Source organism: Sitophilus oryzae, unplaced genomic scaffold (genome assembly GCF_002938485.1).
Source record: "Sitophilus oryzae breed Bouriz unplaced genomic scaffold, Soryzae_2.0 scaffold_30_pilon_pilon, whole genome shotgun sequence".
Taxonomy (NCBI): Eukaryota; Metazoa; Arthropoda; class Insecta; order Coleoptera; family Curculionidae; genus Sitophilus; species Sitophilus oryzae.
In genome coordinates this window covers 267,671-282,995 of record NW_022146874.1, presented here as the reverse complement: position 1 = coordinate 282,995, position 15,325 = coordinate 267,671, and the positions used below count along the sequence as shown (strand labels likewise).

At 33.8% G+C, this 15,325-nt stretch overlaps 2 protein-coding genes across 2 annotated transcripts; both read left to right on the top strand.

The window, feature by feature from the left end:
* Positions 1 to 721: 721 nt before the first annotated feature.
* Positions 722 to 2,377, top strand: LOC115884669. The gene has a single exon (XM_030903321.1). The coding sequence runs from the start codon at positions 722 to 724 to the stop codon at positions 2,375 to 2,377; it is 1,656 nt and encodes a 551-aa protein (XP_030759181.1).
* A 1,315-nt stretch (positions 2,378 to 3,692) lies between these two features.
* On the top strand, positions 3,693 to 5,222 carry LOC115884668. Its single transcript, XM_030903320.1, has one exon. It carries the CDS (start codon positions 3,693 to 3,695, stop codon positions 5,220 to 5,222), a length of 1,530 nt encoding a protein of 509 aa, XP_030759180.1.
* Positions 5,223 to 15,325: the final 10,103 nt, after the last annotated feature.

Genomic DNA, 15,325 nt, shown 5'->3' with positions numbered 1-15,325 from the left:
AAGTATGATTTAAAACGAACAACAGCGTTTAACCGTTTAAAAGAAACTTATGATATTGATGTTGCAATATCTAGTGACAACTCTCAAAAATCGATATTTTTAGCTAGAGTAGAGACTATTGACAAGGTGTATGAAGATTTTATGACATCACAATCAAATTATTTCTCTCATATCAGACGAAGATTTTAAAAAATATGATGCTTTACGTATATCAGCTGACAACGCATTCTACGGATCTAAAGCTATAAAATATCAAATTGTAGGTGACAGTTCTTTGACAAATAATTCGACCAATGTTTCCACTCCTAAAATTACTGCAAAATTACCGAAAATTACTCTTCCTATATTTGAAGGCGATTTCAAAAGTTGGTCTGGATTTTTTGATCTTTTTAATACTTTAATACATGAAAATTCACAATTGTCAAATGTAGAAAAGTTCCAATATTTACTAACGTCATTGGGTAAAGAACCTCTATCTGTAATTAAAGGACTTCCAGTCACTGAAAATAATTATACAGTTGCTTATACTGCTATTAAAAATCGATATCAAAATAAAAGATTGTTGGCTACTTATCATTATAATGAAATCTGTCAAGCTGGACAGGTCAGAAAAGGAACTTGTACTGAACTTAGAAACCTTTTAAATATTTTTTCCGAAAATATTTCTGCGCTACGCGTTTTGCAATTTCCTGTTACTCATTGGGATTTTCTCTTATTTAATATGTTATTGCAAAAATTAAATGTTTCTATTAGGACTGATTTTGAAGTTCAAAATACTGTCGAAATTCCGACATATTCAGATTTAACACATTTTTTGGAAAATAAATGTAAAGCCTTAGAGTCAGTTCAGTTTACTACTTCATACAATAATGAACATTATAAGGATAAGAGCAAACAATCGTATCAATCCTCTAGTTTTTCATCTAATAAAAAATCTTCAGAAATTAAAACTGGTTATCCAGCCTTTATGACAACAAGTAATAACAATGCCACACCATATCAATCTAATAAGGGGGACAAACTGAAATGTGTACTGTGTTCATCTTCACATGCATTATACAGATGTTTTTCCTTTCTTTCAAAAACACCGCAGGACCGGTTAAACTTTGCTCAACAACACAATTTATGTACAAATTGTTTGTTAGCTTCCCATTCTGTACGAAAATGCAATTCTTCTTTTAAATGTAAAATTTGTGGATCTCCTCATCACACATTATTGCATCTGGATAAAGCTATAGATAGTTATGCATCTAATACTCCAATCAATTCAAATTTCAATCACACTCTTGACCGTGCAATCCTAGAGTCAACTCCTGGCCCTTCTGTCGGTGCTATGGCGAGCACGTTATCTACTAAACAATCTACGGTTTTATTATCTACAGCCATTGTCGACATCAAAGATATTCGGGGAAACTTTCAACAAATTCGAATTCTCTTTGACTCCGCTAGCATGGCTAACTTTATTACAGAAAAATGTGTAAATCGTCTTGGATTACCACGCAAACGCTTTTCTATTCCCATTGAAGGACTTAATGGAATGTCGGCGCAAACAAATCAGGGCGTCACACATTGTACGATTAAACCATGTAATGATTCTAACCCTCTATTTTCTTTTGATAGTATAATTTTACCGAAAATTTGTTCTGGTCAACCTAAGATAAATATAAATCCTTCGTCTTGGACACATATCCAGAATCTTAAATTAGCTGATTATTCATTTCATAAACCAGGTCCTATTGACCTTTTAATTGGTGCTGAATTGGTACCTCATATTCTACGTTCGGGACGGATTTTAGGTGAACCGGGTCAACCTGTTGCTTTAGAAACAATTTTCGGATATATTCTTCAAGGTATGGCAGTTTCTGACCATGTACCGTTACATAATTCAACTTTGCTAAGCTGCCATACTTCTATTGAAAATAACTTAGATATTCAGCTTCAAAAATTTTGGGAAGTTGAGGAAATTCCTAAAATTTCTAGCCTGTCTACTGAGGATGTCCAGTGTGAGGAAATTTATAGATCGCTAACTTATAGAGATCAGTCTGGCAGATTCTGTGTACCTCTTCCGTTTAAAATACAGAATCCATTCTTCCGTAATACATGTTATCAAGCTCGTCGACCATTTATATCACTAGAGTTCCGGCTTGCTAAAAATCCAGAGCTTCGTAAAGCTTACTTTGAGTTTATGCAGGATTATCTCAACAATGGACATATGGTATTGATCCCTCCGGAAGACTATAACTCTCCTACAGCTTACTACATACCTCATCATTCTGTTATAAAAAATGAGATATCTGGACCTAAGCTTAGGGTGGTTTTTTTAATGCTAGTTTTCGAGACACGAATGGAACATCTCTCAATGATTCTTTATTTATAGGACCTAAGTTACAACAGGATATTGCTTCTATTCTTTTAACTTTTAGATTTCATCTATATGTTTTTATTTGTGACATTAAGCAAATGTATAGACAAATTCTTATTCAACCACAATTTCAAAACTTTCAAAGAATCATATGGCGTTTTCTTCAGATGAACCAATTCAAGAATACAAACTGCTCACAGTGACATACGGGGTATCGTCTGCTCCATATTTAGCTCTTCGAACACTGCAAGAACTTGCTAATCAGGGAGAGTCTCATTTTCCTTTAACTGCAAAGGCAATAAAGAAAAATATTTATATAGATGACGCAATTTGTGGTGCAAATGATCTAAAATCTGCTCTAAGTTTGCAACACGAACTTGTTGATCTTATGCGTCCTTTGGGGTTCGAATTGAGAAAATGGGCAAGTAATCAACCTGATTTGTTAAGCCATATTCCTCCTTCTGATGTACAAATGTCTGGTAGCTTTGACAAAGAAGAACCTTCGTTCATTAAAGTTTTAGGTCTAAAATGGTGTCCAAAATCTGACGAGTTTACTTATTCTTTTAATCCAGTTGATGGCCAATGTACTAAACGGAATATACTTTCCGAAATTAGTAGAATATATGACCCTATTGGTTTTTATTTCCCCAGTTATTCTATTAGCAAAATGTCTTCTACAAAAACTCTGGGAATCTAATATATCTTGGGATGAAACTCCTTCTACAGAAATATTGCAGGTCTGGAATAGGTATAAATCCGAACTATCCCAACTAGCTGGAATTAGAATACCTCGACGTGTAATTTCTGATAATATTTCTTGTATGGAACTGCACGGTTTCTGTGATGCTTCCCAAACTGGTTACGCAGCCGTCATATATTTTCGGACTATCAATGATAGTGGTCAAGTCAGTACCTTTTGGTCACTGCTAAGTGTAAAGTGGCTCCATTAAAAATTGTTTCATTGCCTCGTTTAGAGCTCTGTGCAGCTGTTTTATTGGCGGATTTGCTTACTTTGTTATTACTACTACTTACGCAGATTATCTCTGTTTTAATTCCATATATGCATGGTCTGATTCGACTGTCGTTTTAGCCTGGTTAGCTGCCAGTCCTCATAAATGGAAAAAACTTTGTAGCTAACAGAGTAAGTCATATCCAAGGCAAAGTTTCTAACACTTCCTGGCGTTATGTTCCGTCCAGTGACAATCCTGCAGATTGCGCATCTCGTGGTTTAACTGCATCTCAACTCTTAGAACACAAAATTTGGTGGCGCGGTCCAAACTTTCTTCAACATTGCAACCGAGATGTCTGGCCTGCTCAACCTCATTTAGAAATGTGTGAATCTGTCTACAGTGAAGAAAAACAAACATCTCTCCATGTTGCATTAGAAGAAGATATCATATGCGATTTGCTACACAAGTTTTCTTCGATACGTAAAATTCAAAGAGTTTTAGCCTATGTTTTAAGATTTTTCCTTAAATCTAAAGATTCACTGCAAAGTAAAACCTCTTTTATTTCATCTTCTGAAATGCATAAATCATTGATTTATATTATTCGACATGTTCAACGAAAGACCTTTTCAGACATTATAGATAAAATTCTATCAATTGCTTTACTTCCTAAACCTTTTCGGAAACTCGTACCTTTCTTGGACTCGGAAGGTCTTGTCAGGGTGGGTGGCAGACTTAACAATAGCAACTTCACGTACGATGTAAAACACCCTATATTATTGCCTAAATCACACAGACTTACTGATTTGATTATTGAGTGGATTCATCAAGCAAACCTTCACCCAGGTTTAAAGACACTGCACTGTTTAATACTTCAACAATTTTGGATACTATCTCCACGAAGTTCTATATACAAATGTTTAAATCGATGTATTCGTTGCTTTCGCTGTAAACCTAAATCATACAATCCTTATATGGCTGATTTACCATCGTTACGTATTTCACAATTGAAAGCATTTTCGTCCATTTGTATTGATTTTGCAGGTCCCTTTTCTCTAACAATGCATCGATACAGAAAAGCCAAGATCTATAAGGGATATGTTTGTGTTTTTGTATGTTCAGCTACCAAAGCAATACATCTTGAAGCTACTTCAGACCTTACTTCTGAGGCTTTTTTGGCCGCTTTTAAGCGTTTTGTTTCGCGTCGTGGCAGATGTTCTTTTATTTCTAGTGATCAAGGTACTAATTTCAAAGGTGCCAGCAACCAAATGCTTCAATTCGTCCAGGTTGCGGCTCAAGTTTTATCCATTACTTGGAAATTTAATCCACCCGGCAGTCCTCACTTTAATGGCCTGGCCGAAGCCGGTGTAAAATCTATGAAATCTCATTTATATCGAACAATCGGCTCTCAGATTTTGACATATGAAGAATTCTCCACTATTCTAACCCAAATTGAAGCAGTGCTGAATTCTCGGCCATTATCGGTTATAAGTGCCGATCCCAATGATTTACAACCATTAACTCCCGGTCACTTTCTGACCTTAGAACCTTTAACAATTGGTTTTCCAGAACCTGATCTGACCTCTATCCCTCTTAATAGATTGTCTAGATGGCAACTAATTCAACGTATGCATACTGATTTTTGGAAACGTTGGTCTCAGGAGTATGTACATTTAATGCAAGAACGGCATAAATGGACCGAACCTACTCCTGAAATAAAATTGAATTCATTAGTTCTGATCAAACATGAAACAAAATCTCCGTTATCTTGGGAATTGGGTAGAGTCATAAAGCTTCATCCCGGAAAAGTCAATATTGATCGTGTAGTTACAAACACTTACAGTACACTTAAAACTGCACATGGGATATTACAAAGACCAGTTGTCAAAATTTGCCCTTTACCTGGCAACTAATAAGGTAAAATAATTCTTTATACATTTTTTTATTCTTAACTTGCATTATTATTTTTTTTTCTTTATCTTATTTTTAAAAACATATGTTTTGGTGGGTGGAATGTTAAGGAAACTTAATATTTCTTATAAAATTATTTTCTTTTATGTAATTTCTTAGATTAAGATTAATTATTTTAATTTCTTTAAATTTTAAATTGCCGCACTTATACCTGCTTCCTGCAACATCAGTGTACGCATGCCCGAACACTAGGAAGTGTGGCACACAGTCTATTACGACGAAATTGGTCAGCTAACCGGTACGCGCCGAAAGTCTGAACTTAAAAGTTAAATCCCTTCAAAGACGATTTATGTTAGTGTATGTGTGAAAATTAGCGCTGAGAAGATCAAGATCGAGAAGAGGGCCCTCTGAAGCTGTCTGAGACGACCATTAAAGGTAGGAGCAGGTTTCTCATTTCTCTGTGCGGTTTCTCCCAGCTATTAACGTAATTTTCATTGATAAAATAAGACCAGTCAAACTAAAATTTAAAATTAATAAGTCCACAACTGCATTTCTGCACACCAGCAATTTCAAAAGGCCGTCGCCCGTTTGACATTGAAACCAAGCGCGCGGAAGAATAGAAGTATGCGATGGATAAGAAGGCAACCAGTCAAACAAAGGCAAAGGCAGTGTTGGCGTGTGCATTACTTAACTGATATGAGCTACGGTTAAAGTCTATGGTTGAAATGGACGCAACAGGACGCAACGTACAAGGACGACGCACTTCTCCAATACGGGTGGTATCGAGTAGGACCCTTATTATTGTACAGGGTGGGTCAAATTCGACGCTTTTAAATGGAAACACCCTTTTCTATAGGAGATAGACAAAAACTGATATCGGTGTCTGGAGCTCAATTTTTGTCAAAAACATGTTGGTGAAAACAGCGTATCGGTATCTGTTACCGTTTCGGAGTTACGGGGTGTTTTTCAAAAATATGCATTTTTAACAAATCGCTGTAACTTTTTTGCTATGGAAAATTTTGTATTTTTATGAAAACATTTCCAAAGCACCTTTTTACGTAGAATTTAATGGTTTAAGTGTAATTTTTTTAAAATTAATAATTTAAGAATTATCAACAGAAAATTTGATTTTTTATATGGGACACCCTGTATATTTTTAATTTATTGAAAAGAGTTTAAAGTTACCTTTCCAAAAATATAACACACTTGATATTTTGTTCGATTCCTCTTCGAGATATAGAGTACATATATAAAAATTCGCCCGCTTTAAATAAGTAGGCTTTGAACGGCTCCGGCTGTAATGCAAAAAAATTCTAGCTGTGAGCATCAATTAAAACGAAAATAATATTTGCTATGAGAGATGCAGAATTTTATAACAATTTAAAATATATTTAACCAACATCAACACATTTAACCTATATCTAGTAACAATAAAAATAAATAGCAAACCAGGACATGAGTTTTAGTATAGGTGTTCGACCAATGTGTTCGACATATCGACCATCTTCTGTTATGGACAGACGACAGGGGCGTAGATAGGTGTATGATATGGGGGTGGTACTATGATTAAGTCGCAAAAAAAATCGCCGTCGGAATTTTTTTGTCGAATTAAAACGACGGCGATTTTTTTGTCTTCAAAAAGATATAAAAACATAACACAAAAATTAAAATATAGATTTGTAAATAACATAAACAAAAATAAAACAACGACGTTTATTAGTTAATTTTCTATAAACTATAAAAAAAAACTCTAAACTATCAAAAAAAACTCTAAACTATCAAAAAAAACTATAAAAACTAAGAACCAATAAGCCAATAAGAACACTTTGTGTGCTTTTAATTAGGTCGAACATATTATAAACGATAAATCAACATAATTAAAAGCATACAAAGTGTTCTTATATGTCGGATTTTAATTAAAAAAAATCCTTTCATAGTCAATGACTATTTCAATTCTCGTATCTCGTCAAGCGTCAGGGGGGGGGGTACTGTCCCCCAGTACCCCCCCCCCTTATCTACGCCCTTGACAGACGGGGCAGTTTTTGAACATTTCTCGCGGAATTCATTAACTCAGTAGGGGTGAAAGATATCCCCTCATAACTGCTAAGTATTTATAATTCTTTTCTAGATTATACGGAAGAATAAGAAACCTTTATTCTTCCGCAAATATATCCATAGGATTAGGTCCATGGGCACTAAGTCAGGCGGCCTCGACGGCCAACGGCTGGGATCTTCGTTAGCTATTATTCAATTATTCTTGAAATTGTCTGCAAAAATTTGCTGATAACTTCACGTTCAGAAGCGGTGCGTCGTCTTGCTGGAAAAATAATTATGTTTTCGAGTTCCACTAAGGGCATATCATCAATAAGGGATCCAAAGCCTACTAGTTAAAAGTGGCGAACTTTTAAAAATTCTGTATTTCGAAGGGGATTATAACAAAATATCAAGTGTGATATCTTTTTGGAAATGTAATTTTAAATAATTTTCACTTAATTAAAAATATAGAGGGTGTCCCAAATAAAAAATCAATTTTCCTGTTGATAACTCTTAAATTATTAATTTTAAAAAAATTATACTTGACCCATTAAATTCTACGTAAAAATGTGCTTTGGGAATGTTTTCATAAAAATACAAAATTTTCCATAGTAGAAAAGTTAAAGCGATTTGTTAAAAATGCACATTTTTGACAAACACCCCGTAACTCCGAAAAGGTAACAGATATTGATGTGCGGTTTTCACCATCATGTTTTTGATGAAAATGGAGCTCCAGACAGCCATATTAGTTTTCGTCTATCTCCTATAGAAAAGGGTGTTTCCATTTAAAAGCGTCGAATTTGACCCACCCTGTACAGGACTAGAGAGTGAAGGATAAAAACATATATTTTTATTTTATTTTCATGACTTTCAGGATCACTGTAGCATTGTAATTAACTTTTATTTTGTATTTGTAAAGAATTTATTATGTGTGTTTCCTATTTAAGTCTTTATAGAATATTTTTTTTATCGCTGGGGACCAGCTCCCAAGCCCGGGGGATATGTCAAGACTTAAATAGATGTCAACTTGGGTTTAGATTAAATTGGGAAAAAACAATTTGATATAGGCCCAATGTTGTAAATTTTGATAATGAATTACATATCTAACTTTAGAATTAAAATTGGGGATTAATTTTGAAACTTTAGATCCCTCTGGTTGAACGGACTCTGGGCAAAAGGGTAATTCGTTGTGTAAATCATGTAAATGCTCGGGATATTCTAAATCGACTTCAAAAACATAACCTATATTAGAATTTTTATCGATATTCATAAAATTTAAGTTTGAAATTTCTTGAGATTGAACGACGTAACCGGCGATAACCACGAGGGATAGAAAATATAAAAATGTATGCTGAAGAGAGTCGGGGGTGAGTCCGTCGATGTGAGTCGCATTATTACGGTCAGTAATTCGCGTTATCAGTCCGTTAGTTGCAGACAGCGCAGAATGAAGATGTTCCTGTAAGTACTTCTTTAAGTAAACCGTTAAGTCTTGGCATTCCCCAAAATTGTTATACACTGTAAACCTTATATTAAGTGAATGCATATTTTATCCAATGGTTGTTTTGATTGAGAGAGAGAACCTGGTATAGCGACCCTAGCAAACAACCCCCAGCTAGGTCGCGACAATATTTTTTTGTATAATTATTTTTATTTTCTACTTGAATTGCCGTATTTGGCATTAATAAATCACATTTAGTACGAATGTGGCTTCTAAATAATAACTTTGATGGTTTTCCCCCGTAGTGGTGTGAGGGGTATTCCTATAATGAAACAAAAACCTTTGCACAACCATATCCAAATCAACATTTTCATCCTCGTATATAGTTTTTAACATTGCCTTTTTAATTATTTTTACAGCGCTTTCACCCAACTCGTTTGTTTGCGGATGATAGGGAGCTCTCCAGTGCTATGCTTAATGCCACTATTTTTTAAATAATTTTGAAATTGATCAGATTTAAAAGTAGCGGCATTATCTGTACAAAGCTCACTCGGTAATCCAAACCTTGCCAAAGTTTCACGAAAAAATTTAATTGTTGCATCTGTTGTTAAATTTGTAACTTGAAAACATTCAATACATTTGGATGTGGCATCTTGTATTACTAAATTTTTTTTATTTTTTATAGGTCCAAAAAAATCTGCATGTATATAGGCGAGTCCATGTCTTTTCTGGATAACTCCATAATTCTAAAGATGTTTTTGGTTTTTCACTTGCATATACTATGCAGGCATGATCATTTTTTGTTAGCGTTTCTATGTCCGTGTCCATGGCAGGCCACCAAACATATGATCTAGCAAAATTTTTCATTTTTACAATTCCCATATAGGTCGAATGTAAATCTTTTAAAATATCATTCTGAAATTTTTTTGGCATAATTAAACGAAACCCCCACATAAGACAATCATTTTCAATGGAAATTTCTTCTCAAATTTTCATCAGGACATTTTATAGGCCAACCATTTCTTACATAAAATAGGATCTTTTATTGTTTCTTTTTTTATATCCAAATAATTTATGCAAAATGGAGGTTCATTGTAGTAATTTAAATAAGAAAATTTATTCGACTTTGAGTTTAAATAAACAAACTATTCTGAATCACTCTCGAGAATATTTAATGGCATTCTAGATAAAAAATCTGCTGTGTTCTTATCCGAAGACACATATTTAATTTCGTAGTTGAATGCTGATAAAATATGGGCCCATCTTTGTAACCGGTTTGCAGCAAATATAGGAATTCCTTTTTTACTGCCAAAAATAGCAAGTAAAGGTTTATAATCTGTAAATAAATAAAATTTTTGTCCATAAATATACTAAAAATTTTTTTTAACACCAAATATTATAGCTGCTGCCTCTTTATCGATTTGAGAATAAGATATTTCAGATTTATTCAACAATCTTGACGCAAACGCGATTGGTCTCTCAGTATTGTCGTCAAAAATATGACTAAGAGTAGCCCCTAATGCAAATTTTGAAGCGTCTACGCTTATTTTAATTTTTTTACTAGGATCGAAATGCGATAAAACCGTTGAAGATAATAACATGTTTTTAGCGTGTTCAAAACTTTTTCCACACTTGGTAGTCCATTGCCACTTTACATCTTTTTTTAACAAACTATACAGAGGTTTTAAAATAGTTGATGGGTTTTTTATAAATTTGCAATAAAAATTAATCATTTGTAACGTTTTTAGTTCGTTACATGTCTTTTTTATATATAATATATGATGTCTGGCCTATCATCACCGGATTCCCTCTCGTTCAGGCCGGATAGTTTATTTGACGCGTAATTTTTACGTTCCCTGGTCGCCAACCCTGTTATCGTTCGACACAACCCTGTTACTATTCTGTGGAGGCGCGCGCTGTCAACATCGCTTCTGTCAACTCTCCGTGCTTAACCTCACTTTGTTTTGACGCTCTGTTTTATCCCAGCTTTTAGAAATGGTGATTATTTAAATCTTGCTGTATAATCTGAATCAGCTGCTATTTCAAAGCAACAGGGTAGAGTTACGGATGTCCCAACTTGTATTTGTGTTTTGCTGGCACGTTGGCGTCCCTTTTCTTTTGTCCTCCAGAATGTCACATGGAAGAAAGGACATGTTGTTTATTATTTATTGAGCCCTCGGAAATATTTCGAGGGTCCAAGGTATGGACTGTGTCCAGGGTACGGACTGTGTCCAAGGTACGGACTGTGTCCAAGGTACGGGTAGTGTCTTATGTACGGACATTATCTTATGTACGGATGTCCTGTGGACGAGTGTCCCTAGTAAGAATGATTTTTTCTTACATATAAGTGCCACAGCGTGGATGTAGCTTGAGTCCCATGCTGCTTCGTTCCCAGCTGTAAGCTAGTTAGTTACGGCTGTACCAATTTATGGTGTCTCATTCTGGCCCCTTTGGTTGTGTTGGATGGCTGAGTACAGAGATGCGAGACCACCTCACGCTGCTACTGTTTGAAGCAAGGTTACATAAAAGAACAGCTAAATGTATATTTAAGTTCTAGTTTTACATTTAACATCTAAAACATTTTCAGTCTTAAACAATAACGCACATCTTAAGTAATATCGTACAGACTATGTTCAGTGGTTAGATTGTTAAGAACATTCATGTCGATATAATCTTTAAAATATAATTTAGATCTTAGGTTTCATTGCATTACGTCTTGTAATGGTATTACTTGTATAGATATTATTACACTATTTTAATAGATGGATAATCAAACATAGATTCTAGAATCTACAGGTTGTAACATCTTCGAATTAGCATCATATGGAATATATCAGATTAATTAAAGTAATGCTACATTTCATATTTTCTCTTAAACTTTACATGTCCTGTATTTTATCGTAGTTGTTTTCATTGATATTTAGTACGACTCTTACCACCACTTTCTTTTCTTATAACCACTATATATTTACTAGAACTCTACATTGTCATGTATCAGCAAAGAACGTCATGAATAAATATAGTCATTAGTTTTAAGTATTATACAACTGTGTTTTCTTTCTTTGTACATGCCTGGCGCCCAATATCTATATATCTTTTGTTAATTATTACTGATTAATTTTCTCTCTAGTGAAATACTTATCCACGACTGCTCTCCGATGAAATGCTGCCGTTCACAGTGGTAGTGGTTTCAAAACCCGCTACACATTCCTAAAAATGATTTTAATTCTGTTACTGAATTTGGAAGTGGAACATCTTTTATAGCTTCTACACGTTCTTTAGTTGTATGTAATCCATTTTTATCTATTTTATGGCCTAAATATTCTATTGAATCTTTAAATAAAAAACATTTTTCTTTCTTTACTTTTAACCCGCATTCTTGTAACCTTTGCAGAACGTATTATAATCTTAATAAGTGCTCTTTATCATCTTTGCCCGTAATTAAAATGTCGTCTAGAGATACTACTACACCTGAACAATTAAACATTTGTTCCATAATTTTCTGAAAAATAGACGGTGCAGATGTTATTCCGTAAGGCATTCTAGTATAAGCAAATAATCCTTTATGAGTAGAAATAGTTACTAAATTTTGAGAATCTTCACTTAGCAAAATTTGTTGATAAGCTTCTGATAAAGCTTCTGATATTTTTGAAAATTTTTCACCATTCTGTAATTTTGAGAATAAATATTCAATTCGTGGTAAAGGAAATTGTTCATTCTCTAAGTACGGATTTAAAGTTACTTTAAAATCACCGCAAATTCGTATATCTCCATTTGGTTTTAAAACAGGAACAATAGGTGTGCCCCATTCAGAAAATTCTTTAGGTTTTAAAACACCAATTTCAACTAACCTCTGAAGCTCCCTTTCAATTTTTAATTTTAAGGCAAAAGGTACAGGTCTGGGTTTACAAAATTTAGGGGTAACATTTTTTTTTAAATTTAAAGTTACATTAAATTTTGTGAAAGTGCCTAATTTCCCGTCAAACAGAGAACAGTACTTGCAAATAAACTTATTTATATTTAAATCTATTTCACTTAAATTATTTATAATTTCGTTTTTATTATTACAATTAATTTTACTGATACCTAAATTTAACATTGCTAAACCATTTCTACCTATAAGTGGAGGACCTCCACGTCTAATTACATAGGTTTTCAACAGGTAAGGTCTATTTTCAAACTGTACATTAAAATTTATAAAACCCATTGGTTCAAAAGAAACTCCAATATAATCTTTTAAAAATAAATCATTTTTTTCAAGTTTTTCTTCACTAAAATGCTTTTGATATAATTTTTCTGAAATTGCGGAATGTGCGAAACCTGAGTCGGCCTCGAAATTTATAGGTATATTTTTTACATTTAGTTTTACAAAGGTAGGTTTGATATTGCCATTTGAATCGATATTATTAAATAGGTCTGTAATATTAAAAATTGATTCTTTAGGTACACCTTAATCACTGTCATCCCTATCGCCTATGTAATTATGCGCCATTTTATTACATTGTGGTGCCAAAAGTCCTTTTGTACCACATTTGTGACAAATGCAGTTTTTATATACACAGTCTTTACTTACATGGTTATTTCGACCACAAACGTTACATTTACTAGTAGACGGTTGATCTGATCTCGTGCTTGTTGCCTCCCTGGAGTAGAAACTTCGTTTTCGTTCTACCCCGGTATATTCCGCTTTTTTTCGCTGTTGTAGTCGATTTTGTACCCCTTCGAATGCTGTACCCCTCTTTGGATATTGATGATAATTTATTGGTCCTTCTTTAATGTTTATCACTTTCAAACTGTCTCGTAATTTATGTTCATTTAATGCCGATTCTTTACTTAATGCAATTTTGACTACATTCTTAAATGTGGTATTAACACTGGATGTGCATTCCCCTCGAAAAGTATGTCCATAATTTTCTCATCGTTGATGTCAATTACGAATATATCTCTCATTACTGTTTCTAGTTCTAGTCCAAAACCACAATTTATTGCAAGGCTTTTTACTCTAGCTTCCCAATCGGCTACACTTTCTGATTGTTCTCGTTTGCCATTATAAAATTTTAACCTTTCTGCAAAATACGATCTGACTGGAGTAAAATGGTCGCCTAATAATTTGATTAGGAACTCGTACGATTGATTTTCGGGTAACTCTGGCACACACAAATTTCTGATTAATATATAACAGTTCTCTGATGGCATATTTAGTAGAATAGCCCGTTTTTGTTCACCAGCACTAATTTTATTTGCTATAAAAAACTGTTTTAAACGTTCACTAAATACCGAGAACACTGATGTTTTTGGATCAAAATTGCTTAAAGATCCCAAAATATTAGCCATTATATTTAATTTAACGATGTCTCTAATTTCTTAATATCCTCGTCGCCACTGTTATGTATTCAACTTGTAATATATATAAATAAAACTCCAACTGTTAATTCAAAGACGATATATATTAAACTGCGTACCTACTATTTACAAGATAAATACCTGTAACAAGAAAAAACTGAATTCCATTTTAATATACACCGTGTCTCTAATAGGTACATAAAATTATAAATATATTTCCATTTTTAAATATATATAACACACAATACCTCCAGAAATCAATTATTTGTCATTGTCAGTGATGTGTCAGTTAGATTATACAGGGTGGGCCACTGAAATTTACATTGGCTATAATTCTTAAATCTAAAAAGATATCAAAAAAATAAAAAATACCGTTTCTATAATATCAAGGGGGAATATATATGACGTATTTTTTGAACGACCTACCCCTTAGGCGGCACCCCTACTCACTTGAAAATCTTAAATGGCAACACCCCATTTGTGGCGCCTTTTTGGAAAGCCCATTAAAAATGCTAAACGATGATCATAAAATTTTTAGGGTGAAATTGAAAAACTACCCCTTACACGAAAAATTAGATGGACATTAATGAAAAAAGTGATTTTTTTCAAACCACCCCGACCCACCCCTAGGTGCTACCCCCTCACTTCTAATCTCATCATTGCCATTTTGAAACCATTGCCATTTTGAAGTTAAAAATAAAAAATGTAGATAATAAAAAAGGCAACACAAAGATGTTTTACTAATCGTTCAGCCTAATTTTGCGATAACGCAAATTCTTCCAAACCAATCGTTTGCAAATTCGGTGTTATTTTAAACCTTTATTTGATTCGCTTATTTGAAAGAAAAATGGTTTATACCGTGGAAGAAAGAATTCAAATAGTTTTTCTTTATGGTGCTGAAGGTATGTGCTATTTGGAAACGGTTATGTTACGTTTATGTTAGAGATTTGATTCCAAAGTTTCAAGAAACTGGATCGGTCAAAAATAAAAAAAGGACAGGGCCCAGGGTACTGAATGAAGAAATGCAGATGGAAGTTATTGGTCAGGTATCTGTCAATCCAGAAGCATCAACACGCCAGTTGACATCAATCACTGGTATACCTCGAACATCTGTCAGAAGAGTATTGAAAATGCACTCCTATTTGTTGAAAGTAAAAAAATAGATGATAAGGAAGAATTTGCGTTATCGCAAAATTAGGCTGAACGATTAGTAAAACATCTTTGTATTGCCTTTTTTATTATCTACATTTTTTATTTTTAGCTTCAAAATGGCAATGGTTTCAAAATGTC

Coding starts and splice junctions, on each gene's coding strand:
- LOC115884669 (XM_030903321.1), top strand. CDS start 722: ATGTTATTGCAAAAATTAAATGTTTCTATTAGGACTGATTTTGAAGTT.
- LOC115884668 (XM_030903320.1), top strand. CDS start 3,693: ATGTGTGAATCTGTCTACAGTGAAGAAAAACAAACATCTCTCCATGTT.